Source organism: Uranotaenia lowii, chromosome 2, assembly GCF_029784155.1.
Source record: "Uranotaenia lowii strain MFRU-FL chromosome 2, ASM2978415v1, whole genome shotgun sequence".
NCBI classification, from domain to species: domain Eukaryota; kingdom Metazoa; phylum Arthropoda; class Insecta; order Diptera; family Culicidae; genus Uranotaenia; species Uranotaenia lowii.
Window position 1 is genome coordinate 414,956,829 of NC_073692.1, and position 26,037 is coordinate 414,982,865.

Sequence of the window (26,037 nt, forward strand, 5' to 3'; positions counted from 1 at the left end):
GACAAAAATGACAAAAATGACAAAAATGACAAAAATGACAAAAATGACAAAAATGACAAAAATGACAAAAATGACAAAAATGACAAAAATGACAAAAATGACAAAAATGACAAAAATGACAAAAATGACGAAAATGACAAAAATGACAAAAATGACAAAAATGACAAAAATGACAAAAATGACAAAAATGACACAAAAATGTCACAAAAATGTCACAAAAATGTCACAAAATTGACACAAAAATTACACAAAAATAAAACAAAAATAAAACAAAAATGACAAAAATGACACAAAAATGACACAAAAATGACACAAAAATAATACAAAAATAATACAAAAATGACATAAAAATGACACAAAAATAACACAGGAATGACATAAAAATGATACAAAAATGACACTGAAATGACAAAAATGACACAGAAAAGACACAAAAATTTTGTTCCTGGTTTGTTTCCTGATTGAATTGAATTCTTTTCCACTCCTTTTGAGTTTTTTTTTCCAATAATTTTGAATGGAAAATTAGTTTTTGAAAAAAGGAGGGAATCAAATATAATCTGAAAATGCATCTTCAAAAGCCAGTAGAAATTAAAATCATAAGAACATTAAGTTGATGGTTTTATAAAAGTCAAATGAAATCAAATCACTGGAAAGCTTAAGAAACTTTAAATAAATCGGACAAAAACAATGAATGTTCCAAGAAGAGAACGAGCAAACGAAAGCTCATTCAAATGGCAATAATCATTAATTTCCCCGCTAAACTAATATAGCGCTCTCTGGCTGGAAATTTTCTTGCCAGGCAAACAAATTGCGGTCCGTAGCGGTCCATTTTGCGTGAATAATGGCTGCACCATTCGCTTCTCTCTGGGTATAGATATTGTTGTTACACCCACTACCGGTTGTTGCTGTGGGAATTCATTTGATGGTGGAAGTAAGAATCCATTTTCATTTCAGGAAATGCCCTCCGGGAAATCGAAGCGAATATCAGCGCGGTCGTCGTCGTCGTCCAAAAGAAATGAACGTCAGGACCATTTCATTAAGTGTGAAAATGGATTAGTTGGATCTATTGGGACGGTGATAGGTTTTCGGAGGCGACGTGACGAGAGAAAGCATTTGGAAGTTGGACTGAGCGCTGATCCAGACGTTTTGGCGAGATTCTTTTCTGATCCTAGAGCGCGGCCTAGCTGCTAGGATGAGAAAAGAATCGCGTCAACGCAACATTGAGTTCACTCCGGGGAAATTCAGTCAAATAGCGTTGACAGCATCGAGAGCTTTCTGGGATAAGATTTATACATTATCATGCCTCTGAATTTACTTAACTGCAATCTTAAGGTTGGCAAGTTGGAAGGGAATATTTTTGATTGAATTAAAAAAACTACCGTTTATGGGGACAATCTACATGGTTTTCAATTATACTAGAACAAAACCCATATCTACATATTTTAATACAAAAAAACCTGGCCTCACCTTTGAAAAAAGAACACTTAAAGGATATAACTGATATAACGGCTCCAGTTTCTTATACAAAGTTGGATATCTTTCGGAATAAAAAGTCGATTTTTGACTGGCTCTCACCACTCCGCACCTTGCTTCCGCATAAACGATACTCGCAAAACTGAAATGGCGAAAAATCGAAAAATGTCTCAGTCCTTTCATCTCTTACGAACTACAAACTTTTTACTCACCCACTAGGGGTCGTTTTTGTCTCGATTGCTGACTCCCACCGACGCGTCGGTCTAATGAATCCTCAGGTGGGGTTTTGCTTCTGTCCTACAAAATCGACGTTATGATAACACAATTTTCATTCAATCACCCTACTGTACGATTAGTTTCTTTCGTCTTCTGTTTCCTATAATTTCTTTCGAGATCGGCACTGTCGTCCGTCTAGAGACATCTGATTGATTCCAAATCAGCAAGGTTATTATATGTTCTCACCTTAAAGCATCCAAGAAACCTAAATTCCTGCCTCCTTTGTTAACAGCGTCTTTGGGACGCGAGCGATTGGCAGGATTCTATCCGGGAGAATTTCAGCTGCAATTGCGAATCGACCTTGACAAATAATTTCTTCTGCTGATGTCGTGTCAATTCGTTGATTGTTGTTTACCTACTAACTTTCAGATACTCAGTTTAGAGTGACGGCTCCTCAGTTGTCGCCAAAACCACACTTACTTAGTTCTGACTAAACGGCCTTTAATCAGATCTGACTAACTGCCCTTTTCACGACTTCTGAGTCGGCGTTACTAAGAATGCGTGAATGATTTTGTAACGGTTCTTGACCTGATTTTTTACGCTGGAAAAGTAAAAACCTGTATAATTGTTGAAACAAATGATGGATTTGTTGATTGAATAAATAACAAGTCGAAATATTGCACATAAATCTTTATTTAAAAAAAAATCGTTATGTTGAACCATTTCATTTGTTTGTCCCCCGCCAGGTTTCGCCTCCTGTGGGAATTATTCGGCGTTACCTCTCTTCTGCGTTATTCTCTGTAAAATGATCAAAATCACGTTATTATTATAAGATTACCGTTAAAAACGTACATTTACCATACAAATTTCCCGATTCTTCGTTGTCGAAAACAAACAAAGTCGACTGCCTCGCACAAACTGTTCCGAATTTACTCATTCCTCGACTTCAAGCACTCGAATTTGCTGAGTGCCAATTTTCGTGTCGTCTGAGTAGCCGTTACTCGGAAAAACTGAGCCGTTTTAGATCAAGCGACGGCTGCGCCATGCAAAAGGCGATCTATCTAATCTAATCTAAGGGTCCGGCGCCGATTGACCGACGCATAGGGCTGAGATAAAAGATCTCCACTGCTGGCGATCCGGAGCCAGCGTCTTCACTTGCTGCCAGCCAAGGTTCTCGTCAACTGTGCGGATTTCAGCGGCTAGACTTCGCCGCCACGAGCTTTTGGGCCTGCCTCTTCTTCGATGCCCATCTGGATTCCAGTCAAGCGCCTCTCTGCAAATCTCGTTTTCATCTCTTCGCAGCGTGTGCCCAATCCATCTCCACTTACGTTCCCGAATCTCGATTTCTAGCGCCCTTTGATGACACCGGCGATGAAGTTCAACGTTTGAGATCCAGTTGCCAGGCCACCAAGCGCGGATGATGTTCCGCAGGCAGCGATTTACAAAAAACTTGCAGTTTTCGCGTCGTTACCGCATATGTGCACCAAGTTTCGCACCCGTACAGCAATACGGATTTGACGTTTGAGTTGAAGATTCAGATCTGGCGTGAGGCGTGAGCACCAGATGTTTCGGAGACTCGCAAACGCAAATCGGGCTTTTCTGATCCGGGTTTCGATGTCCTTCTTGGTACCACCATCAGGCGTAATCTGGCTACCAAGATACTGGAAGCACTCCACTGTCTCAACCTGTTGTCCAGCTACCACGAAATTGGAACGACTCTCTGTGTTGATTTCCATCGACTTGGTCTTTCCGACATTGATTTTGAGACCTGCTGCCTTGGAGCTTTCGGTGAGGTCGTCGAGTTTGCTCTGCATGTCTTGTTGTGTTTGGGCGAGCAAAACAATATCGTATGCCAGGTCAAGGTCGTTCAGTTGCTCAATTGATGAAGGATTCCACGGCAATCCTCGGTTTGGTCTACAGTCAATCGATCCAGTCAAGATCTCATCCATTACGATGAGAAAAAGCAGCGGTGACAAAATACATCCCTGTCTCACTCCAGCAGTTACCGGGATTGGTTCGGACAAGACACCGTCGTGCAAGACCTTGCACGAAAATGTCTCGTACTGTCCTCCGATGAGATGGACTAGTTTCTCTGGGACCCCTCGTCGTCTAAGAGCAGCCCAGATGTTTTCGTGGTTCAGTCGGTCAAATGCTTTTTCGAAATCAACGAACACCAGCAGAAGAGAGTCCTGGAATTCGTTGATTTGTCCAAGGACATAACACGAGAGTGTTAAAATCCCAGAAAAACAATAAAAAAAAAAACAAAAAAAATGTTTCTGATTCGGCCCCTGGAAAACGAAGGGTTGGTTTAGAAAGTGCAGATTTTTAAAGCTGCTGCTGATTGTTGTTTCGATTTGGTATTCCGGTGGATAAAAACGGATTGCTGTTGATTGTTTGTTATGCTTTGGCCTTCTAGTGGTAAACAATGGAATTGGCTTTATAAGCACAGATTTTTAAGGCAGCTGTTGATTGTTTGCCTTGATTTTGCCTTCCGGTGGAAAAAGACGGAATTGGCTTAGAAAGCGCAGATTTCTAAGGTGGCTGCTGATTATTTGTTTCGATTGGGCTTCCGGTGGATAAAGACAGAATTGGCTTAGGAAGCGCAGATTATTATGGTAGCTTCTGTTGATTGTTTGCTTTGATTGGGAGGAAGCGCAGATTTTTAAGGCAGCTTCTGTGGATTATTTGTTTTGGTTTGGCCTTCCGGTGGAAAAGACGGGATTGGCTTTGGAAGCGCAGATTTTTAAAGCTGCTGCTGCTGCTGCTGCTGATTGTGTGTATTGATTTAGCCTTCTGGTGGAAAGAGACGGAATTGGCTTAAGAAACGCAGTTTTTTAAGCCATCTGTTGCTGATTGTTTGTGTTGATTTGGCCTCCTGGTGAAAAAAGATGGAATCGGCTTAGGAAGCGCAAATTTTCAAGACAACTTCTGCTGATTGTTTCTTTTGATTTTACCTTCCGGTGTAAATAGAAGGAATTGGTTTAGTAAGCGCGGGTGTTTAAGGCAGCTTCTGCTGATTGTTTCTGATGATTTGATCTTCCGGTGGAAAAGGACAGTGTGGCTTTGAGTGGGCGGATTTTCAAGGCAATCGCTGCTGATTATTTGTTTTGATTTGGTCTTCTGGTTGGGAAGACTGTTTCTAAGAATACTATCAAAATATTACGGCTCTCGTAAACAGAGACAGAGCCACAGAAAAATTATAATTATAAATGTATTCTTTAACACTGAAGATAAATAAAATACAGTAAATTTCTATGGCAACGTTTGTTATTTTGGCAACACTAGGCAAAACAAACAAAACAATGTCAGTAATTCACCTATTCCTGTGAGTGACAGACGTGTCTGCCTCTGAATTGAGATTCATAAAAATAAAAAAAAATCACAAAACACACATGCATAATTATAACGCTACAGTTGGTTTCCCGTTAAGCTCGCAGGCCCATGCGGCCCTCATTAGATGGGAACCGATAAACGAAAAGATAATCGTAGCCAGATTTAAATAGAACACGGGTTAGAAACCTTACAATGGTCCAGTTTAATGCGGCAACTTACGTTTGCAGGAGAAAGAGCATTTTTACAATCAACTGAACAGCGTGGTTGAGAAATTTCCAAAGGGTGTCATTCAAATCCACTTAAGCGACTTCAAAGCAAAAATTTGCTCCGAAATGAGAATCTTTACTGAGACCAAGTGAAGACGCTGGCTCCGAATCGTCAACAGAGGAGGATCGACGCTGGATCATTAAGTAAGTAGGTATGGAAATTTGTGACTATTCCCGAACGCATTTTTGGTTTCTGTAGAGAAATTAAAAAAAAAATGAGTGTAAACTAGGAATCAATGTAACTCTTTTGGTATGGTTAATAAATTAGTTCTGCTTACAAAACAACGGAATATTTTTAATATTCTGAAACATTGAGAATTTTTCAAATTTTTCAAAATTTTTAAATTTTTCAGACTTGAGAACTTCTAAAACATTCATAATTTCTCAAATTTATGAAAAATTGTTGAATTTCTCAAATTTCTTAAATTTTTCAAGATTTTCAAATTTCTCAAATCTCTCAAATTTCTCAAATTTCTCAAATCTCAAAAAATTTCTAAAATTTCTCAAATTTCTCAAATTTCTCAAATTTCTCAAATTTCTCAAATTTCTCAATTTTTTCAAATTTATCAAATTTCCCAAATTTCAAGTTCACCAAATTATTTCTCAAATTTCTCAAATTTTTCAAATTTATTAAATTTCCCAAATTTCTTAAATTTCTCAAACTTTTAAAATTTCTCACATTTCTCTTATTTCTCAAATTTCTCAAATTTCTCAAATTTCTCAAATTTCTCAAATTTCTCAAATTTAAAATTTTAAAATTGCTCAATTTTCTCAATTTTTTCAAATTCCTTAAATTCCAAATTTCTCAAATTTCTCAAATTTCTCAAATTTCTCAAATTTTTTCAAATTTCTCAAATTTTTCACACTTTAGGAAACGCTGAACCTATAACAACCAATCATCATGCCAGTTTTTTTTTTATTTGTAACATTTTTAATTTGTATTTCTCATTTTAATTTGTTATTTTTTTAACTTAATAATTAAGCAGTAGCGTAATGTTTTTAAATATTCTTTTTCTGTTATTTGTTATTTTTACTAAGTAAGCAAGATGGATCTCTTAAAAGGAAACCTTTTTCCACGGAGATCCCTTAATCTTAATATATATTTCCTCGCATTAAATATATTTTTGTTATCAACATGCTTAAATTTTTTGCTCGCGTTCATTTGTAAATTTCATTTGTGAATTTTTGAGAACTGAAGTGTCCATTACTAGAGGACTCAGTTGAGTGTTTTTGTGTGGGGGAGTGTGGCGGGCCATAAAAAAAAACTCAAATTTTTCTAATTTTCTCAAATTTTCCAAATCTTCAAATTTTTCAAATTTCTCAAATTTCTCAAACTTCTCAAATTTCTCAATTTTATGAAATTTCTCAAATATCTTAAATTTCTCAAATTTCTCAAATTTCTCACATTCCTCACATTTCTCAAATTTCTAAATTTTTTCAAATTTTTCAAATTTCTCAAATTTTTCAAATTTCTCAAATTTCTCAAATTTCTCAAATTTCTCAAATTTCTCGAATTTCCCCATTTTTTTCAAATTGCTCAAATTTTTCAAATATCTTAAATTTTTGGAATTTTGTTAGTTTTTTTCAAATTTCTGAAACTTTATAATATCTCAAATTTTCTTAGTTTCTGAAAATTTCTCAAATTCCTAAATGTTCTCAAATTTTGAAAATTTTGGAAATTTTCTTTGGTTAAAAATATTTCTCGAAATTTTTCAATTTTCTAAAATTTCTCAAATTTGTCGAATATTTCAATTTGCTTAAATTTCTCAAATTTTTCAATTTCTTTAATTTGTCAAATTTTTCAAATTTCTCAAATATCTCAATTATTTTTCATGTTTTTTACCTTTGGAAATTTTTTCAAATTCCTCCAACTTCTCAAATTTGCCAAATTGTTAATTTTTTGGAAATTTTACTCCCTTTTTTTATTTAGAATTATTTCAGTTTGATTATTTCCAGATTTATATAATTATTTTATTGGTATCATAAATATTGTATATGAGTTTTTTCTTAATCTAATTTAATATTTGTCGATGTGTTTTAGTGTTTTAAAGTTCATTTTTGGGGGAATGATTTATTCTTATATTTACTACCTCTGATATCTTTAGTTCAATCCAAACAACATAAAAAATCAATCTACAGAGTGTGAGATTATTTTTCTTTCGAATTCCTATATCCGCCATCATCTATTCAGGTGTTAGACACATGGAAGTACCAACGAAGGTGCTCCAATCGGATGCCGGAAAGAAAAGCAATCATCAACGAAAATACGAACGTCACTCAAACTGGGGATGGATTAGCTTCGTTATAGCACTTGGAAAGGAAAAATTTCTTACCGTTATTGTCGTGTGCTAGGTTATCATCCTGACCTGTCGACACCTGACTGACGGACGCAAACCGGAAATAACAAATCTTCTGGCTCCCGGTGGAGCGTGATAATTCGGTTGTGTTGTGCTTAGTTATCGTTTGAATTAAAGTTTGTATGTTATTTTGTTAGATTAAAACCTCTTGAAAGAGCTTTCTTCTGAAATCGACATTTCACGAAAACAACCAACTTTAAAACTTAACAATGAATTTTGTTAATTGTGATCAAGTATTCTAGACCAACGATCCGAAATTCACCTTAATCGCATTCCAAACATAATTACATCACCATGTTGCTAGACCCGCATATTTAAACAAGATTGAATGGCGGTCTTCCTCAGTCCTCAACAGATTCTAACACATTCTGTGGAAGCCAGTGAAATCCTCCTCTTTTTGCTGTTGATGATGATGATGTCATGGCCCCGTCAACTGCAATCAATCATTCATAAATTTGTATCACTTGCTTCGGCGTGTCAGTTCGTGCAATTCTCCCGAGGGAATTCGCCAGAGCTCTAGCTAGGGTGCAGCTCCTCATTCTGGAGACAATCCATCGACTGAACACATGTTTTTCCACGGAGGTCCTAAATCCTGCTTCAACCATTATTGCGACATCCACCATTCAGAAGCTTCTCTCCACCGACCGGAGGAATTAAGCTGGCAGTGGAATGACAGCATCAGTCTCCTGGTGGCAGCAAAAGCTGCAGAAATCCGCTTTATGAATATTTTCGACACCATTAGCCTGGTTTCGAGCAGAAGGAGACGACTTCCGCCAAATCGACCCGACGACCCCCTCGCTGAAGAAGCTTAGCTTTTCTAGTGTACCTACATAAGTTTGAAAATTTTCCCTATCCTCCCTTGGGGTCGTTTATTTGATCGTCGTCTGCCTTGAAGCGACCCACTGCTGAGCTGCCCTGGTGTCTTGAAATGAAATTAATAACGAAAGATGCACAACGAACGTGACTCAGACTGGAGATGTAGTAGGATATCTTGAGGAAAACTTCTTGAAGAAAAGAGCATCAAACAGTAAAACTTAACTTTCTTAATAGATAAATTGAAAAAAAAAGAAAAATTAATATATTTGATGAGGAAAAGTTTGCAAAAAATTATAGATTTGAAAAATTTGAGATAAAAGAGAATATGAAAAAGTAAATAAAATTGAAAAAAAATTGAGAATCGAAAAAAAAAACTTAAATAAACTGAATTGGAACTGATTGGATAAAAAAATAGAAAATTAGGAAAATTGAAAAAAATGTAAGGTATACCGGGCTAAGTGTGGACGATGGCTTTTAAAACAATTCTGTGAACTATTTTTTCAAAATTTTTATTCAGAATATTCAATTTACTTGTAATCTATCCAAAAACTGTGAAAAAGATACGATTCCGACAATAGTGGATGTTTACAGCGACTTTTTGGGAATTTTCTACTTTCAACTACGATGCCGAGGTGATGTGCATCTTTTTCAATTGCAAATTTCTCGTAACCTAGCTGGCTCTAAACGAAAACTCTTCATGGAAACAATTCTTACATTCGAAACAACCAGTTATGAAAAAAACGGTTGAAAATTAAGAAAAAAGAGTTAATATACAAAAACTAAAATTTTGTCTCCAAACCCTACCTGGGGTAAGTGTGGATGGCTTTCTACAGGCTTGATTTTTACACAACTTTTCAATTTTATGACCTTCATCCAATACAATTAAGCTATATTTAGCATTCGGATCATGAAAAGTTGGGTTGTTCTGGAATAAGTATATATTTTCAATAAAATCGGATCTTGTGTGTTGCAACATAAATTACACACAATAATAATTTAAAGATGCTTTACAAAAAGTACCATGAACTTTTTTCAAAACTTTTGACGGTTCGAGTAATAAATTAACGAATTCAACCAAGAAAACACAAAGTTGCTGAAAATTTCCTGAAAAATGATATGGAAAATCTACCATTCACACTTACCCCAAAAAGCGGGGTTTGAAGACACCATCAGTCCATAACAATTCATGTAATAATTTTTCTCGCTTTGCTTCTTTCAAGCTCATCTCTTCAGCGTTTGTGAAAAACATGTTCTGCATCACAAAGAACGTAATTTTATCAAAATTGATCAACTGCTAATTTTTTTTAATGATTTTCAAAAGTTAAACTATACGAAAAACCGTCCTCACTTACCCTGGTGTACCTTAGATAATTTTGAAAATTGATAAAAGTTAGAAAATTGAAAAAATTAACAAAATTGGTAAAACTGAGAAAACTTAGAAAATTTTAAACATTGAGAGTATTAAGAACATAAAAAATTGGGATGGTTGCGATAACAGAAAGAATTTTGATAATTTAGATAATTCAGATTTTAAAAGATGATGGATGGGAAGTATTACAGAAACACGAAATATCAAAGAAAGAAAGAATATAAGCCATAAATATCAGAAATTTCTCGAAAAAGATACAACGGCTCACCGGCAGGACTTGAACTCGCAATTTCCGCTTCGGCAAAACGGCGCGTTAGCGGATTACACTACGGTTAACGTGACGAAAAAGGCGTCAGTATGCGTACATGTCGAGCTGCGTCGGTCGACCGCAGGATCTTCTATCGATACTCCATGTATATCTCGCATGTGTTCTTTGCCCACCATTGATCTATCTGTTGATTTCTCTGTCACCACCAGGGTTGTCAACTTTTTTTTTTTTCAAAATTCAGGAAACCTTGAACATAAAAATCAGGATAAATCAGCCAATCTGTTTACTGTTTGTTATCTTTCTTAAAAAATGATTAGTTATCGATCATAGTGATATAACAACCACATTTTAGATCACATTTTATAGATATCTAGTAGGTACTATAAAGTTTACCTCGTTGCGAGGAATTTTTCAGCACGTACGGGCCGGACAAATCCAAGCAATTTTATATTAAAACCTGGCACAATCCTGGCATTTTATTTCATGGGATACTTGTTATGGGATAATAAGTTGGTTTCTAGGGAATGGTTTCGGGTTACCAGAGATCTTGAGACCGATTGATTTGGGTGTCTGAATTCAACTTAAACTATATTTACAAGACTATTGAATGGAATGGAATGGAATTTGAGAGTTGTGCGAAATAGTCTGTGTATTATGGTTACACCACAATCTAAATTGACGATCAAAAATCCAGGCAATATCCGGGCAAATTTTGTCAAAACCCAGAAATTACTCAACAAAAATCAAGAAAATAAATAGATTTTTTTTACCAAAACTCTTCGACATATAAATCCTATTGAGCGGTTAATGGAAGTATAACCGGTTTGGTACAGCGGAGAACAAAGAATGAAAATTTATTTTCTCTTATTTAATGACATTACTTTTCATAGCTTACTTATCTTCTAACACTCCTCCTTAAGCTATTAATTTCATTAAAATCCGGAACTCTTCAAGCTTCGTGCACACTAGTGCTTCCTAATGTGCGACAGCTTTCCGAATCCTTTTTCTTGTGACACCTTCACAAAATAGTACCGGATATTCAAATCGTTTTGTTCGGTTAACTTTATATAGACCACCGACTGTCATACCAGACGCGATCCTCGTACCATCTGGCTCCGCAACAAAGCAACTATTAGCCGTAAACGTCACCACCAAGTTTCTGTCACAAATTTTGCCGACAGACAACAAGTTTGTGGCTAAACCAGGAACATGTAAAACTTCCTTTGCTTCAATCGGACCTTCTTTGAGTCGTAAGTGGACGGAACCTCTCGCCACCGCTTTCACACTGCTGTTGTTGGCAGTTTTCACAATCCTAGACAGCTTTCCTTGTTTGACGAATCCTTCCTTGGACCTTGTCATGTGACACGTGGCTCCCGAGTCAAAATACCACTCGGAACACTTGACATCCGCTGTTGCCAGAACGCTGCACAACGTTCTACTCGATGGTCCTCCGGTGCTCAGAGAATCTTGTTTCTCAGGACAATTCAGAGCAATATGGCCCTTCATGTTGCATCGATAGCACCTACCGTATTTCTGGGCAAACCTATTCCTGCCCCCACGGCGTTTGGGTTTCACTGATAATATCATCGCCGCTTGATGATGTTCGGCTCGTGGATCTTCTTGCATTTTCCCATCGTGTAAAATCTTCATCTTGACCGCATCCGACGTAAGCGCCATACCTGAAGCTTCCAGACCCATTATCATGGGCTGATAATAGTCTGGCAAGCCCATCAGTAGTAATGCCGCGAGCCAAGAATCATCCACTTCGAATCCAATTCCTGCCAGCTTGTGCGCCGTTGACATAAGCTGGTCAACGTACAATTCAACGCTGCTTCCCAGTTCTTGAGCTCCATAGTCAAGGCACTTCTCGATACTCCGCAGAAAGGTTCAGGTCCAATCAACAATCTCTGAGATCCTTCCCTAGCTAGTTGGTCTGCTTCTTCGTTCCCTAGGATACCGCAGTGGCCTGGTACCCAGAATAAAGATACTCTGTTCCTTATGGCCAGGTTTCTTAGTGCAACTATACACTCCCAAACTAGTTTGGAGTAACATGTGAACGTACTTAGTGCTCGGAGAGCAGCCTGGCTGTCAGAGAACATGCAGATACTTGTGTACCTGTATCCCCTTTTCAAACAGGCTAAAGTGCATTCCAGAATTGCTTGAATTTCAGCTTGGAATACTGTTGGCCAGTTTCCCATAGGAATTGAGATCCTGAGTCTAGGTCCGAATTGGGCGGTTAATGGAAGTACAACTGGTTTTAACAGCGGAGAACAAAGAATGAAAATTTATTTTCTCTTATTTTATGACATTACTTTTCATAGCTTACTTATCTTCTAACAAATCCTATTTTAGGTTTCCAAAAAACCATTCATGGTTATTTTTATAAAACTTGCTTAAAAAATTTCGTTTTGTAGGCGTTAATAAAAATAAATTCACATCTCAATTTGTATTTATTTCGTTTGATTTGCCAAAAACAGTAAATAAAAGTCGGGCATTTTTCAATGAAATCCTGGCAACCGGGCCGGAATGTATCCAAATATTGTAGGTATTAAATATCCTGGCAAACCCGGATGAAACCGGGCAATCAGGCACCCTCTCAATAGTAAAGGCATATTTATAGGTAAACTTTAAGTTCATTTTCCAAACTATTTCGAATATTGAGAAATATTAAATTAAATAAAATTCACTATTTCTTAGGTAAAAATAACGTTCTCATCATGGCTTCAAAAAATATGATAAAAAGTTTAAATAGAAGTTACAATATCAATTCTAATATTATAAATCTGAAATAACAAAAGGATTGATGAACCTGATCCTTAAAAAAGGCTCCTATGACAAAGGTTGTTGAAATTATTATTGTTGTTTTGCATTTGAGATATGAGAAGTTTACAACAGTCGTTAGATAAAATATGACTAGTTCGTTTTTAAGTTTGATGGCGAAAATTCTCCACGAATTTAGAGCTTTCTATACGGTTAGAAAGAAAACAAAATTGGATGGGTATAGTAATTATAGAAGTGTTGGCACCGCTGGCATCCTTGGACCGAACAGCGACGCCGCCAAACCAGTGAGCGCGGCGAAGTTCTGCCGCATTTCTCAAAGTGACAAAATCGACGGTTGATATAGGACAACATTTTTTCACAAGTCGCAGAAATCCAACAGTAAATTGTTACCCCGAAGCGCTGATCTAAAATTAGCATTAATTTTGTCACGAATAAGTTTGGTTTTCGTGTGAGAATCAGTATTAGTTTCACTACTGTATCGTAAGTAATACGAAATATTGTTATTGAGCCATTTTTTATATTCTAAATTGTATTTAGGCGAGCCTAGCAGGAGGCTAACTGTGCTAAATTTGTTGGGCAAACGGCTGGGGAAGAAACCTTTTAATACTCGTGGTATTATAGATCTGAAAGTCGATCTAAACCGTAAGTCAAGATAATTTCTTGTTAGCTCAACTGTTATTTATAAAGAATTTTGTACCTTTAGGCGAGCCTAGTAGAAGACCAACTGAGCCAAGATTGTTCGGCCAAATCCGAGGAAGAAAACCATTTATTGTAAGTGGTAAAATCTATCTAAAATTTCCTCTTACTAATAAACTCGATATTTTTGGTATGAGCTACTTCTACTGCTCTGCTACTACTGCTACTGCACTGCTACAATCAAAGTTGCTTCAAAAGCGGTTTTTTTATTTCCTCGTTCGAACAAGAAGATTGGAAAATGTTGTTTAGTCGTCCTTAAATTCCTTTGTACGGTTGAGAACCAAGCGAGATACAGCGATTGAAGAGTGATAAATTAACACTCTAGATCTCCACCATTTTTTTTTTGTAGCGGCCCACCACACTCCCCCACACCAAAAAGCTCATTAGAGCCCCCTGGTAATGGACGCTACTGTTCTCAGCATGTCTGGCAGCAACAAAAACTAATAAAAAACGCGAGCAAAATTTTACTCATACTGAGAACTGAAATGTTTAAATTTAGTGCGAGGAAATGTAATGATAATACTAAATTATATACTACATGGATCTCAATGTAAAACAGATTTCCTTTAAAGAGATCCACTATTTGATATTAATACTACTAAGTAAACATTTAATAATATAAGACATTATTGTTTAAATAATTAATAAAAAAAGAACACACAAAGAAACTAAATTGCTACAAAAATTCACAAAAAATTTATTATAAAAGAAGAAAACTGGTCACTGATCGACGGTTTTTAACGACTCAATTTTTCTTTTAATAGCTGTATTACTTTGATTTTGAACGTGGAACGGTTGTTGATGTTTTTTATTTCATTCGGCAAGGCATTGTACTTAGTTGGACCAATAAATGATATTCTTTTTTGACCTAAGGATGTCACGGATCGGCTTCGTTGTAAAAAATCTGACTGGCGAGTGTTATGAGTACGCAATCCCGTTGTAAAATGGATGTTTTGATTACTGAAGCTTGTGTGTAAATTGTCGTAGACATATATTACAGTTTGTAAATCGCAAAGATCTTTTAATGGAAGAATGTTATGGGCTCTTAAGGTGTAGAGCTGTTGGGTAGGAAAGAGCAACGGGAGTCTATAAATATCATAATAAGATAGTTAATATGAGAGTGAATAAACGCAAAGTAAAATTTTAATAAAACATGTTGAGGCACAAAATTTATCAATTTCCATAGGATACCACAAAGAGGAGAACCTTTTTTCTCTAGATATTCTGTGTGACGACTCCAAGAAAGAGTTTCATCTAGGTAGATTCCTAAATATTTAAAGCATTTTACCCTCTCAATAAGATTTCCATTTATCGTTGGGTCAATATTCGGAGGTAATCTTTTATGTGAAGAATGAAATAACATGTATTTGGTTTTCGTATAGTTGAGTGAGAGCAAGTTGGTATCAAAATATTTAGATAACAATTTCAAGTCATATTCAATTTGTTGAATGATAATATCAGTAGATGCTGCTGAGTAGAAAATTGCTGTATCATCAGCGAATAGGCGTGCTGTGCCTTTTAATGCTAAGTTACAGAGATCATTAACATACAACAAAAAAAGTAACGGACCTATATTGCTACCTTGTGGTACACCAATATCAATATTTCTTAACACGCTTTTGGTATTTTCAATCACTACAAATTGCTTCCGCCCCTCTAAGTAACTGCGAAGGATATTATTAGCTGTTCCTCTTATTCCATATTTGTCTAGTTTGGATAGTAATATTTCGTGATTCAATGTATCGAAAGCTTTTTTAAGGTCCAAAAACAATGCTCTCACAATATTTTTGGAATCAATTTTAGATATAATGGAGTTGACTAGTTCTGAGATGGCAATTAGTGTGCTCGAGCCGGATCTGAAACCATATTGCAGCTTATAAAGTATGTCATGCTGGTTCAGGAAATTTACATTTCTGGTCACAAGAAGTTTTTCAAACACTTTACTAAAAACACTTAAGGTAGATATTGGACGATAGTTGTTTACATCATGGGAATCGCCAGCCTTAAAAACAGGAATAACTTTTGCGATTTTGAGGCATTCAGGATAATTTCCAGTCTCTAAAATGTAATTAAAATATTCCTTAAGTATGATAGAGAATTTGTCATGGTTATTTTTCAAGACACTTACTGGGAAATTATCAGGTCCACAGCCCTTCTTATTTTTAAGGGATAGAATGACTACCCTTACCTCATTCACAGTAGCTGGATGTAGAAATATTGTATTTTGTACATGTTCAATACGGGATAAATGATCAGAGCCAGGGTCAATTGGAATTTCCTCAGCTAACCTTTTGCCAATTGTGGAAAAGTGCCTGTTTCATTTTTCACAAACCTCTAAATTGTTGCTAGTGCTGCCTTCTTCATCAGACAGGTTGATTGATGTGGTTGGTTTGTTTTTACCCATGAGGGTGTTTATATTTCTCCAAAGCTTCTGGAGCGGTTAAGGTAACCCTGCATAGCTGCAGAAGTTACCACAACATCCGAAGTGGTACGTCAGCACTTAATGTGCTACTTGCCGCGAAGGAAAATAGGAAACAGTAAGACCAAACTGTGGTCGAAATAACAAACATCAAATTTGTCAGCACAAAATGTGCTATCAACGATGGCGCGGACTCAACGACCGAGCTCGCGCACCCAGCCAACCCAGCAGCAACAATGTTGCATTCATTTCGTGAATAGCAGCCAGAAACCTGAGACGCAATTCGAGATGTGGCCGTTTACAATGGAATCGCCACCCGAAGTCGCCGTGGAGAATAACATCTCCACTCACAACATTGTGGGCTACTCTGTGGACGCCCTGTTCATCATCGCGGCGATCATCATCGTCATCGTCTGGCGTTGGCGCAGGAATGCGCGACGCCTGAAACAACTGGAGGGCGCAGCGACGAAGCTGCGTCAGCAAACTTTAAACAACTCTGTATGATACAGTAAAATAAATCCCAGTCTTTTTAAGTCTCTCTAACCGTTGTGTCGCGTTTCTGTTCCGATGACATTTTCTGTGTTAAACCCTTGCGGGAGCGGGGTTTTACCTTAATTTCTAATCAGGCTCTTTCTGCCTGGAACATTGGTGACCCCGACGTGATCGCACGTGCGATCACTTCAGGTTTAGGCAACGACGCCTATCAATTGTAAATTCTCCCGTCGGGGGGAGAACGGACTGAAAAAAAAACATTCAAAGTGTTTCGGTGTGCCAAAATGGCAACGATAAATAAAGTGTAACCTAAGTGTAGGCAATCATAAGTGAAAACAAAAGTGCAAGTCTCCCACTGGTGGAAATGAATCAAAATTTGTGCAACGACGTGTTGTACTCTAAGTACTACGCTCAGTTAGTGGAAATCGAAGAGTCTGTAAGGGCTAGGCCGTGTCGATCGCGAGAAGAAGGCGCAGCCATTACAATCATTGTTTCACACCTGTTCAACTTAGCCGCCGGAGCTGCGGCTGTAAGAGGTTACGAAAAAAGATTTACTGACGAACTGGTGAGGTTAGCCGAATCAATCAGCGAGAGGCTAGCGTGGAACGTTTTGAATCCGCCGTCTATGTTTTAATTGAGCTCACACGCACCTGTGTGGCTAACCGTGTGATTAGTGCAAAGAAGAAAGTGAAAATTCGCTCGCTGCGCGCGTACTGTTTCCCGTCGGGGGGAGAATCCAATCAACGAAAGTGAAATCAGTGTGTGATTATGTGTCTTGGTGCCACTGCACCATCGTGAAAATAAATAAAACAAACGCGGCGAGACTTGTGTAGCTTCTCCCGTCGGGGGGAGAGCTAAACGAAAGAAAAAGCAGTAAATTGAAAAGTGACTCGCATTCCTAGTGTAGAACAATGGCCGAGGAAGAACTAAGTAAAGTGTGGATGCGGCAGTTGACTGCCCTAGAAGGGTCCGTCAACGAGATCGCGGTGCTGGTTGACCAGCGCAGCGACGCTAACCCTCCGGAAGTGGAGGAAATTGCAGTGCAAAGGGACACCTTGCGTGTTCTTTTCGACCAAGCAACAGCTGTGTTGCTGAAAATTGAAGGGGCCTCAGGTCCCTCGGCAAGGAGAGGGCCGTTACTAACTAAGGTAATGGCCGTTCAAGTGAAACTCGGCCGCTGGGAAAGACAGCATGCGGAAGCTGCCAGAAATCACCAGCGCCCGAGTGAAAACTTGCTCGACCAGACACTGGCACCAAGCACGAGTCGGGCGGATCATTTACCCCGAATCGAGCTACCCCACTTCAACGGTTCGCCGACGGAGTGGTTGACATTCAAAGGGCGCTTTGAAAAGCGCATGGTAACGATTGGAGAAGATGCCGACAAATTCGCATTTCTCTCCAAGTGCCTTGAGCATTGCGCGGCAGCAAGAAATTCAATCGAAGCGCTCGAAAGCTCTGGCACTAGCTTCGCCGATGCGTGGGCGAAATTAGAGACGCGCTTTTACAAAAAGCGAATTGCGTACGAAGGATACTTCGTAAAACTGATCAAATTTAAAAAAATAAATGTGCCATGCGCTAAGTCCATCATGAGCCTCATCGATGCCGTGGACACTACAGTTCACGCTGCAAAGCAGATACAAAAGGATAAAACAGCGACACTGGACTGTGTTGCGAATGGAATGCTAGTAAGTCAAGCAAAATCCCGTCTGGATTCGGAAACCGCATCCAGGCTGGAGGAGAGATTAGACATACATCGTGTCTACACTTGGACAGAATTCAAGGAAGAGTTGGAGAAGCGAGCCAACCAATTGGCGTGCCGAACCGATATCGACGAATCGAAATCGCGCAACACCAAGACGGTAGCAGCAGCTGCCATCACCCAACCCCAGCGTAGGGAAATCAAGACGCAACCGCAATCCTGTTTCGCGTGCAATGAGAAAGGGCACGCGATCTGGCACTGCACCGAATTCAAAGCGCTGCCTGTACCGCAAAGATGGGATAGGACCAAAAGAGCCGGTCGGTGTTTCAATTGTTTGTCTTGGGGACACTCCGTCCAAAAGTGTTCATCCAAAAAGCGGTGTTCAGAATGCGGAGAAGCACACCACACATTGCTACATCCAGTGGATGCGGTTCCAGAGAAGAAGCCGGCGGCTGACCCAGCCGTTGTGGCCTCAACCAGCAGTAACAACTGACTACATGGCAGTTACGTATTCTTGGCAACAGCCGAGATCAACATTAAAGGTGCGTCCGACTGGTATCGAGTTAGGTGCCTATTGGACTCCGGTAGTCAGGTGGAGTCTATCACGGAAGCAGCCGCGCAGACTCTAGGACTACCGTACGCACTGAGCGACGTGCAACTTGTTGGCATTGGCGGAAGGGTCAATGCTTCCAGAAAGATTACAACCGTAATCTCCTCCAGATGCGGAAGCTTCGCTATGGAGGTAAGTTTAGTTTTGGTTCCGCACCTTTTAGACGACCAGCCCAGCATTCGGCTGGAAGCGAAGGATGTGAGTATTCCGTCAAACATTGAGTTAGCGGACCCCACATTCTACAAGAGAAGAGGCATCGAGATTATACTCGGTGCCCGAGTACTATTCCAGATTCTGAGCCCCAGACAAATCCAATGTACAAATGGCCCGAATCTTCAGGAGTCAGCCTTAGGCTGGCTTGTTGGCGGACTAGTTTCGCTACGGTCAACCCGGAAAGCAGTAATGACTGTTGCCACCGTTAGTACAAATGAGATCCAAGAAGAAGAGGACCCCGATGGGAAATTGGATATTCTCTTCAAGAGGTTTTGGGCCTTGGAGGAGGTAACTTCTGCGGAAGCGAAGTCCACCTCTGACCAGGTAAACCTATGCGAGGAGCACTTCCTCCAGCACACCAAGATAGGGGCAGATGGCAAATATATTGTGCGCCTCCCTTTCAACGACAAGCCCATTCAACTGGGTGATTCCTACGAGCAAGCAAGAAGACGCTTGTTCTCGCTAGAAAGGAAACTCACGCGAACTCCGGAAGTATACGAGCAATACAGAGAGTTCCTGAAAGAGTATCTGACATTAAATCATATGGAAGTTGTAGAACCAAAGGATTATCAAAAAATCCGCTACTTCATACCACACTCATGTGTCATCAAGCCAGATTCTTCATCAACCAAGCTTCGCGTGGTATTTGATGCAAGCGCTAAGGCATCAAATGGACATTCCTTGAATGACATGCTGCGTAGTGGACCAGCGATCCAAACGGAGCAATTCGATTTGCTCCTGGACTTTCGCTGCCATGACAAGGTGCTAATGGCCGACATCGCGAAGATGTATCGGCAAGTCCATGTCCACGAAACGGACTCGTGGTACCAGTGCATCGCCTGGAGGGATAATCCTTCGGAAGCGATTCAGGCTTATCGCCTCAAAACAGTGACTTATGGCGAGGCGGCATCCTCATTCCTAGCATGTCGCGCTCTACACCAAGTCGGAGAAGAAATCCGATCGCATCAGCCGAGCATTGCTGATATTATTCAGAAATGTTTCTACGTCGACAATTTGATGATGGGGGGAAATTCAGCAGAAGGTCTTCTGAGTCAACGAAAAGCCGTGGAGGCCGCTCTTCTGCAGCGAGGCTTTCCCTTACGGAAATGGGCATCCAACGATGCCAGCATCATAGAAGATGTACCTGCCGACGATCTCGAAAAGGAGATCAACATCGGAAATCACGATGTGATTAAAACCCTAGGCGTGGCCTGGTCTCCACGCGGAGATACCTTTCGATTCCTAGTGGAGGACCGCAATGCAAGCAAGCAAACTATTACCAAGAGGCAGCTAGCCTCGGAGGTGCTCAGATTATATGATCCGTTGGGCATAATGCAACCGGTCATCATTACAGCAAAAATATTGCTGCAGAGCTTGTGGAAAACCAAGCTCGGTTGGGAGGACCAGATCCCACCAGAAACTTTGCACGAATGGCAGCAACTGAAGAAAACGCTGCCGAAGTTGGCGGAACTAGAGTTCCCGCGTCAAGCCATCCCGAGTAACGTAGCACACTTGGAGCTGCACGGTTTCTCGGACGCTTCTATTCGCGCTTATGGAGGCGCAATTTATGCCTTTGCCATAGACACGCAAGGTAACAAGTCCATGAACCTGCTTTGTGCAAAGTCGCGTGTAGTCCCGATGAAGGACCTCACTCTTCCTCGAAAGGAATTAATTGGAGCCAAATTGTTGGCAGAGTTGATGAGCCGCGTGATCGGCATCATACCACAACACATTAACAAGGTTCACTACTGGTGCGACTCGCAAGTAGTGTTGTCCTGGATACACGCAAACGATCAACACGCCGAGGTGTAGGGGAAAGGTTTCCTAAATGGGCCTATCGGGTTAAATGACCCTACGGCTGTTTGGCGAAATGGCTGACTAGACAGCTTATCTAACCAATGCATTTTGAGGGTGCTACGCTTAGAACATAAGACAAGAAAGAATTTTATGAATTTATAAACTCAAAAAAATTTAAAAAATCATACAAGGTTTTGATACATTTTGTTGTAATATTTCGACTTTTAAAAATTATACGTAAAGAAGTTTACAACAAAAACTAGGATGGTTTTTGTTTCTTACTCAAATGAACTTAAGAAATTAAACATATTTCAGCTTTTGTGGACGTTTAATAATGATTATTTAGTGGAATAATAGAGTGTTTTTGTATGCCCCCATCATGTTTGTAAAATGCCTCCATCCTAAAATAACAGGTTAAATAGAATAAATAAATGATTTTTCTCACTGAACCTTCAAATCTAAGCTCTGAATGACATCTTAAAAATGAATTGAAGATCTAAAGACAGATTTGATAAAGTTTTTCTCATATATGAACTGCCTCCATAGTATGGCAACCCTAAATTTTCTTTTATTCCACAAAATTATAATATACATAGATTTTTATAAAACTTCAGCTTTGTCGTACGGAAACTATTACTTTCTAGCAGTTTCAATTAAATTGTACGGAAATATTGCCTAAAAAACAGAAATTTTGTTCAAAACATAAATAGGCGCATTTAGCCCGCACGGTTTGAGGTTCGGCATTTTAGACAACACTTACAATAAAATCGTTTTCTTGGAAACAGAAGAAAATTTTAACATAAAAATTATTCCATTGTATAGAAAACAGATGCCTGCACACGTGTATATAGTTTTTGTACACATATTCGCCGTGATATTTGATTAAATCAGTGTTCCGCTTAATAGGCGCATATAGCCCGCTCCTCCCCTATGTTCGAAATCGTGTGAAAATCATTCAACAATTAACAAACAAGATGAGCTGGAGGTACATCCCCACCGACCAGAACCCAGCGGATGTGATCTCCAGAGGAATCTCAGTGAGGAAACTGTTGACCACCAAGAAGCAGCTGTGGCTGCATGCCACCCCGTATGCACTAGAGGTACATCCAGAAATTCAAGTATGCGCAATTCAGCAAGCGCCGACCATCGACCACACTCTGCATGATCCTGACCCAGAAGATTATATCCAGAGTTACAAGTACTGCAATTCTTTCCGAAGGACCAGAAGGCATTTCGCCTTAATACAGCGCGCCATAAGCAATTTTAAGGCAAAAGCTACAAGTTCTATTAATTCTGAACAACTCCTACAAACCATGACCGGCCCTCTAACTGTTGAGGAGCTGGAAGCAGGACTACATCTAGTCATCAAAAATATGCAATCCGTCTGCCTAGGACAAGAGCTGAAGAGCATCGGTTTACACGGCATTCCTACAAAGCAGGGCCCCCTGCAGCACCTCAATCCTATGCTGGCAGGTGGCCTCATTCGAGTAACAGGCAGGTTAAACTTAGCAGACTTGCCTGAAGAACAGCGACATCCAATATTCATTCCGAGGGAGCATCCGTTTGCACGAATCATCCTTGTGCATCTACATCGCTCCAATAACCACGCCGGTCTGGAAATAGTCTTGGCCGAATTTCAACGAAGCTATTGGATGAAGGGATTGCGGAAAACAACCCAATCCGTCCTTCAAAAATGCGTACTCTGCGTACGGGCAAGGCCTCGCAGATTCGAGCAAATGATGGGCCAGCTTCCACGGCCCAGAGTGAATCCCTCTACAGCGTTCACTCATACTGGCGTAGACTTGTGCGGGCCGTTCCAAGTGCTGCCAAGTCAGCGGGCGAAAATGAGGCTTACCGTTTACGCCTGCCTGTTTGTGTGCTTTTCGACCAAAGCAGTGCATATCGAGGTGGTGGAGGATCAATCCACCGGGGCCTTCTTAGCCGCCTTGATACGGTTTGTATCAGTGCGTGGTACACCGGAGGTGATATACTCCGACAACGGCCGCAACTTCGTCGGAGCCAGCCGCGAACTTGCAGAACTGAGCAAAGTATATAACTCGGAGTTGTTCCAAAACGAACTCATAGGGATAGCAGCTGAGGAAGGAATACGCTTTTCCTTCATCCCTCCGAGAAGCCCTAATTTCGGAGGTCTGTGGGAGGCCAACATAAAAGTGGCCAAAAGACTCTTCACCGCAGCCGCTCGTGGATCCAGCTTTAATATATTGGAGATTCAGACGGTGTTCTACCAAGTATCAGCGATAATGAATTCACGTCCGCTGACCTCAATTTTCTCCGACGCCGGAGCTCCGGAACCTTTAACACCAGGGCACTTCCTAATAGGAAGAGCCATGACTACTATACCCATCCCGGCAAGCCACTTAGAACAGCAAAACTTAGTTATGCGCTGGAAGCGCATTCAACGCCAAACCGCACAATTCTGGCGTAGGTGGCAAAATGAATATTTGCAGCATTTGCGCTGTATCTTCAAGTGGACAAAAAGGCAACCTAACTTGAAGCCAGGTCAAGTCGTATTGATTGGAGACGATAACAACCCCGTGGCAAAGTGGCCCATGGGAATCGTAACTCACACCAAACCCGGAAAGGATGGAGTTGTGCGGGTAGCAACGGTACGCACAGCTTCAGGTATCTACACACGAAATGTTCGGGCTTTGGCACCACTGCCCATCGACATTACCGAAAGTCAAGTAGGCGAATCAGTCGAACCATCTCAATTTGATTCTTCAGAAATAGTGAATAAACCACACCATGAAGTACGCGAGCAAGGGCCAGTACCTGAAAACGAAGAAGACCCACCACCCCTGGCTATGAGTAGCAATGTTTGGAGCGACAGACTTCGCTCCAAAGGGGGGAGAAAATGGAGCGGTTAAGGTAACCCTGCATAGCTGCAGAAGTTACCACAACATCCGAAGTGGTACGTCAGCACTTAATGTGCTACTTGCCGCGAAGGAAAATAGGAAACAGTAAGACCAAACTGTGGTCGAAATAACAAACATCAAATTTGTCAGCACAAAATGTGCTATCAACGATGGCGCGGACTCAACGACCGAGCTCGCGCACCCAGCCAACCCAGCAGCAACAATGTTGCATTCATTTCGTGAATAGCAGCCAGAAACCTGAGACGCAATTCGAGATGTGGCCGTTTACAATGGAATCGCCACCCGAAGTCGCCGTGGAGAATAACATCTCCACTCACAACATTGTGGGCTACTCTGTGGACGCCCTGTTCATCATCGCGGCGATCATCATCGTCATCGTCTGGCGTTGGCGCAGGAATGCGCGACGCCTGAAACAACTGGAGGGCGCAGCGACGAAGCTGCGTCAGCAAACTTTAAACAACTCTGTATGATACAGTAAAATAAATCCCAGTCTTTTTAAGTCTCTCTAACCGTTGTGTCGCGTTTCTGTTCCGATGACATTTTCTGTGTTAAACCCTTGCGGGAGCGGGGTTTTACCTTAATTTCTAATCAGGCTCTTTCTGCCTGGAACAGCTTCGAATGTGGTGTGTCGTTCAGTAAACGTTCATAATATAACTTTTTGCATTCCTGTTTTTTTAAATACAATTTTTTATTTATATGACTCAACATTTGTTTTAGTTGGACATCATCGGGGTGCCTTTTAGAACGTTTTAAATAGTTATTTTTAATTTTTATGAGTGTCCAAAGATCTAGTGACATCCATGGACAGTAGTTGCCTTTCAATTTTACATTTTTTTTTATTGTCCTAGTAGACATTGATCTAAAATGGCTGTAAGATGTTGTGATATCTTGCAAACCAACATTCACGTTATATGGTAGTTGAACATTATTCAAATAATTCAAAAATAAGTTGTTCAGTTTACAATGATCAGTAATTTCTCTCGTTAAAGTTGCCATTTGTTCATTACTTGATAATTTAAAGGATGTAATAACCTGTAAATGGTCGCTCACATCAGTAAAAATAGTGTCATTTTTTAGTCGGCCTAGATCAATCTGCTTAGAAATGACGTGGTCTAAAATATTATTAGTTTTTGGTCTAGTAGGGAAGGAGTTTGTGCAAACATAACCAAAGGATTCCAAAATTGACTTGTATTTCGTAACTGTATTTAAATTGGTTAAATTAATGTCCCCATAAATTTTGATATTCTGTAGAGCACATATCATCCGCGGGAATAACACTTCATTTGTTAAAAAATATAACCTCTTTTATTTACGCTTTATTTTGAGTAACATTTAAAATTGGCACGAAAAAATTCCTTCAAACCACATGCCAGTAATTGTGCAGATCTGTATAAGAATATTAATCGCGGACCTTTAGTACTTGAAACAGGTTAGCAGGAATAAGGGAAGTTTCAGGATTTGAGAGAAAATTTAGCAACCTGCAAAACGACGTTTTAAACAAATATATCATGCAAAAGGTTGTAGATATGTGCATGTTTACTGGAACTACTAAATCTATGCTTGTATTTATTACACGAGTGTATTTCTCATTTTGTTTTGCATCGCTTACGAAATTTTCAGACAACTCTGAGCAATATTTTTAATATAAGAATTAAAAATATGTATCAAAACTTCAACAGCAATTTACTCGAAATACGTCAAGTGGCTCATATGACCTAATCGAAACAAACTCTAGAATTGATTCTTTACATCCAACTATAAATATACCTAATATACTCAACTACAAACTGATGACCCTACGCATTCAACTATTAAAATAATGGGTTCAACTATAGATACTGGTATAATTTATTCAACTGTAAATATGATAGGCTGAACTACAATTGTATGATTGATTTTATGCGTTCATCTAAAAATATAATAGATTCAACTATACATTCCTGGTTGGCCTCTCACGTTTAACTATAAATCTGATAGATTCATATGAAAAGTTCATCAGCGAAGTTGGCGCGGATTTGTTTCTTCTGGTTGTGTTCAAGTGTTGTTGTTGGTTGTTTATAGTAAACAATCCGTGTAAAACAACAGGAGGTTTTCCTCGGAGAGTCATGGGTTAGAATGGTTAGGAGTATTTTTTGTTAGATTTGATTAATTACTATAATTGCATTCTCCACCAAGCCAATCCCACCCCGATGCTGCCGCTTCTAAGAACGCCTTCCAGAAACGACTTACTAAACACCAAATCATGTATGGAGTTGAGAACAGCAGACGGAGAAATCATCCTGATTTGGATATTTGGACTTCTGGTCAGCTCATCCAGAATCGTGGCGGAGAACAA

General features: G+C 39.6%; 2 protein-coding genes across 2 annotated transcripts; both read left to right on the top strand.

Moving 5' to 3' along the window:
- Positions 1-17,397: 17,397 nt before the first annotated feature.
- LOC129743419 (uncharacterized) lies at positions 17,398-20,820 on the top strand. Its single transcript, XM_055735453.1, has 2 exons — positions 17,398-18,667; positions 18,710-20,820. Exons 1-2 carry the CDS (start codon positions 17,398-17,400, stop codon positions 20,818-20,820), a joined length of 3,381 nt encoding a protein of 1,126 aa, XP_055591428.1.
- A 959-nt stretch (positions 20,821-21,779) lies between these two features.
- LOC129743420 (uncharacterized) lies at positions 21,780-23,693 on the top strand. Its single transcript, XM_055735455.1, has one exon. It carries the CDS (start codon positions 21,780-21,782, stop codon positions 23,691-23,693), a length of 1,914 nt encoding a protein of 637 aa, XP_055591430.1.
- The last annotated feature ends 2,344 nt before the right edge of the window (positions 23,694-26,037 follow it).

Excerpts from the sequence above, each read along its gene's own strand:
- LOC129743420 (XM_055735455.1), top strand. The coding sequence starts at position 21,780 with ATGAGCTGGAGGTACATCCCCACCGACCAGAACCCAGCGGATGTGATC.
- LOC129743419 (XM_055735453.1), top strand. The coding sequence starts at position 17,398 with ATGGCCGAGGAAGAACTAAGTAAAGTGTGGATGCGGCAGTTGACTGCC. Across the intron at positions 18,668-18,709 it reads CGTTGTGGCCTCAACCAGCA|CCGAGATCAACATTAAAGGT; the intron begins GTAACAACTGAC and ends TCTTGGCAACAG.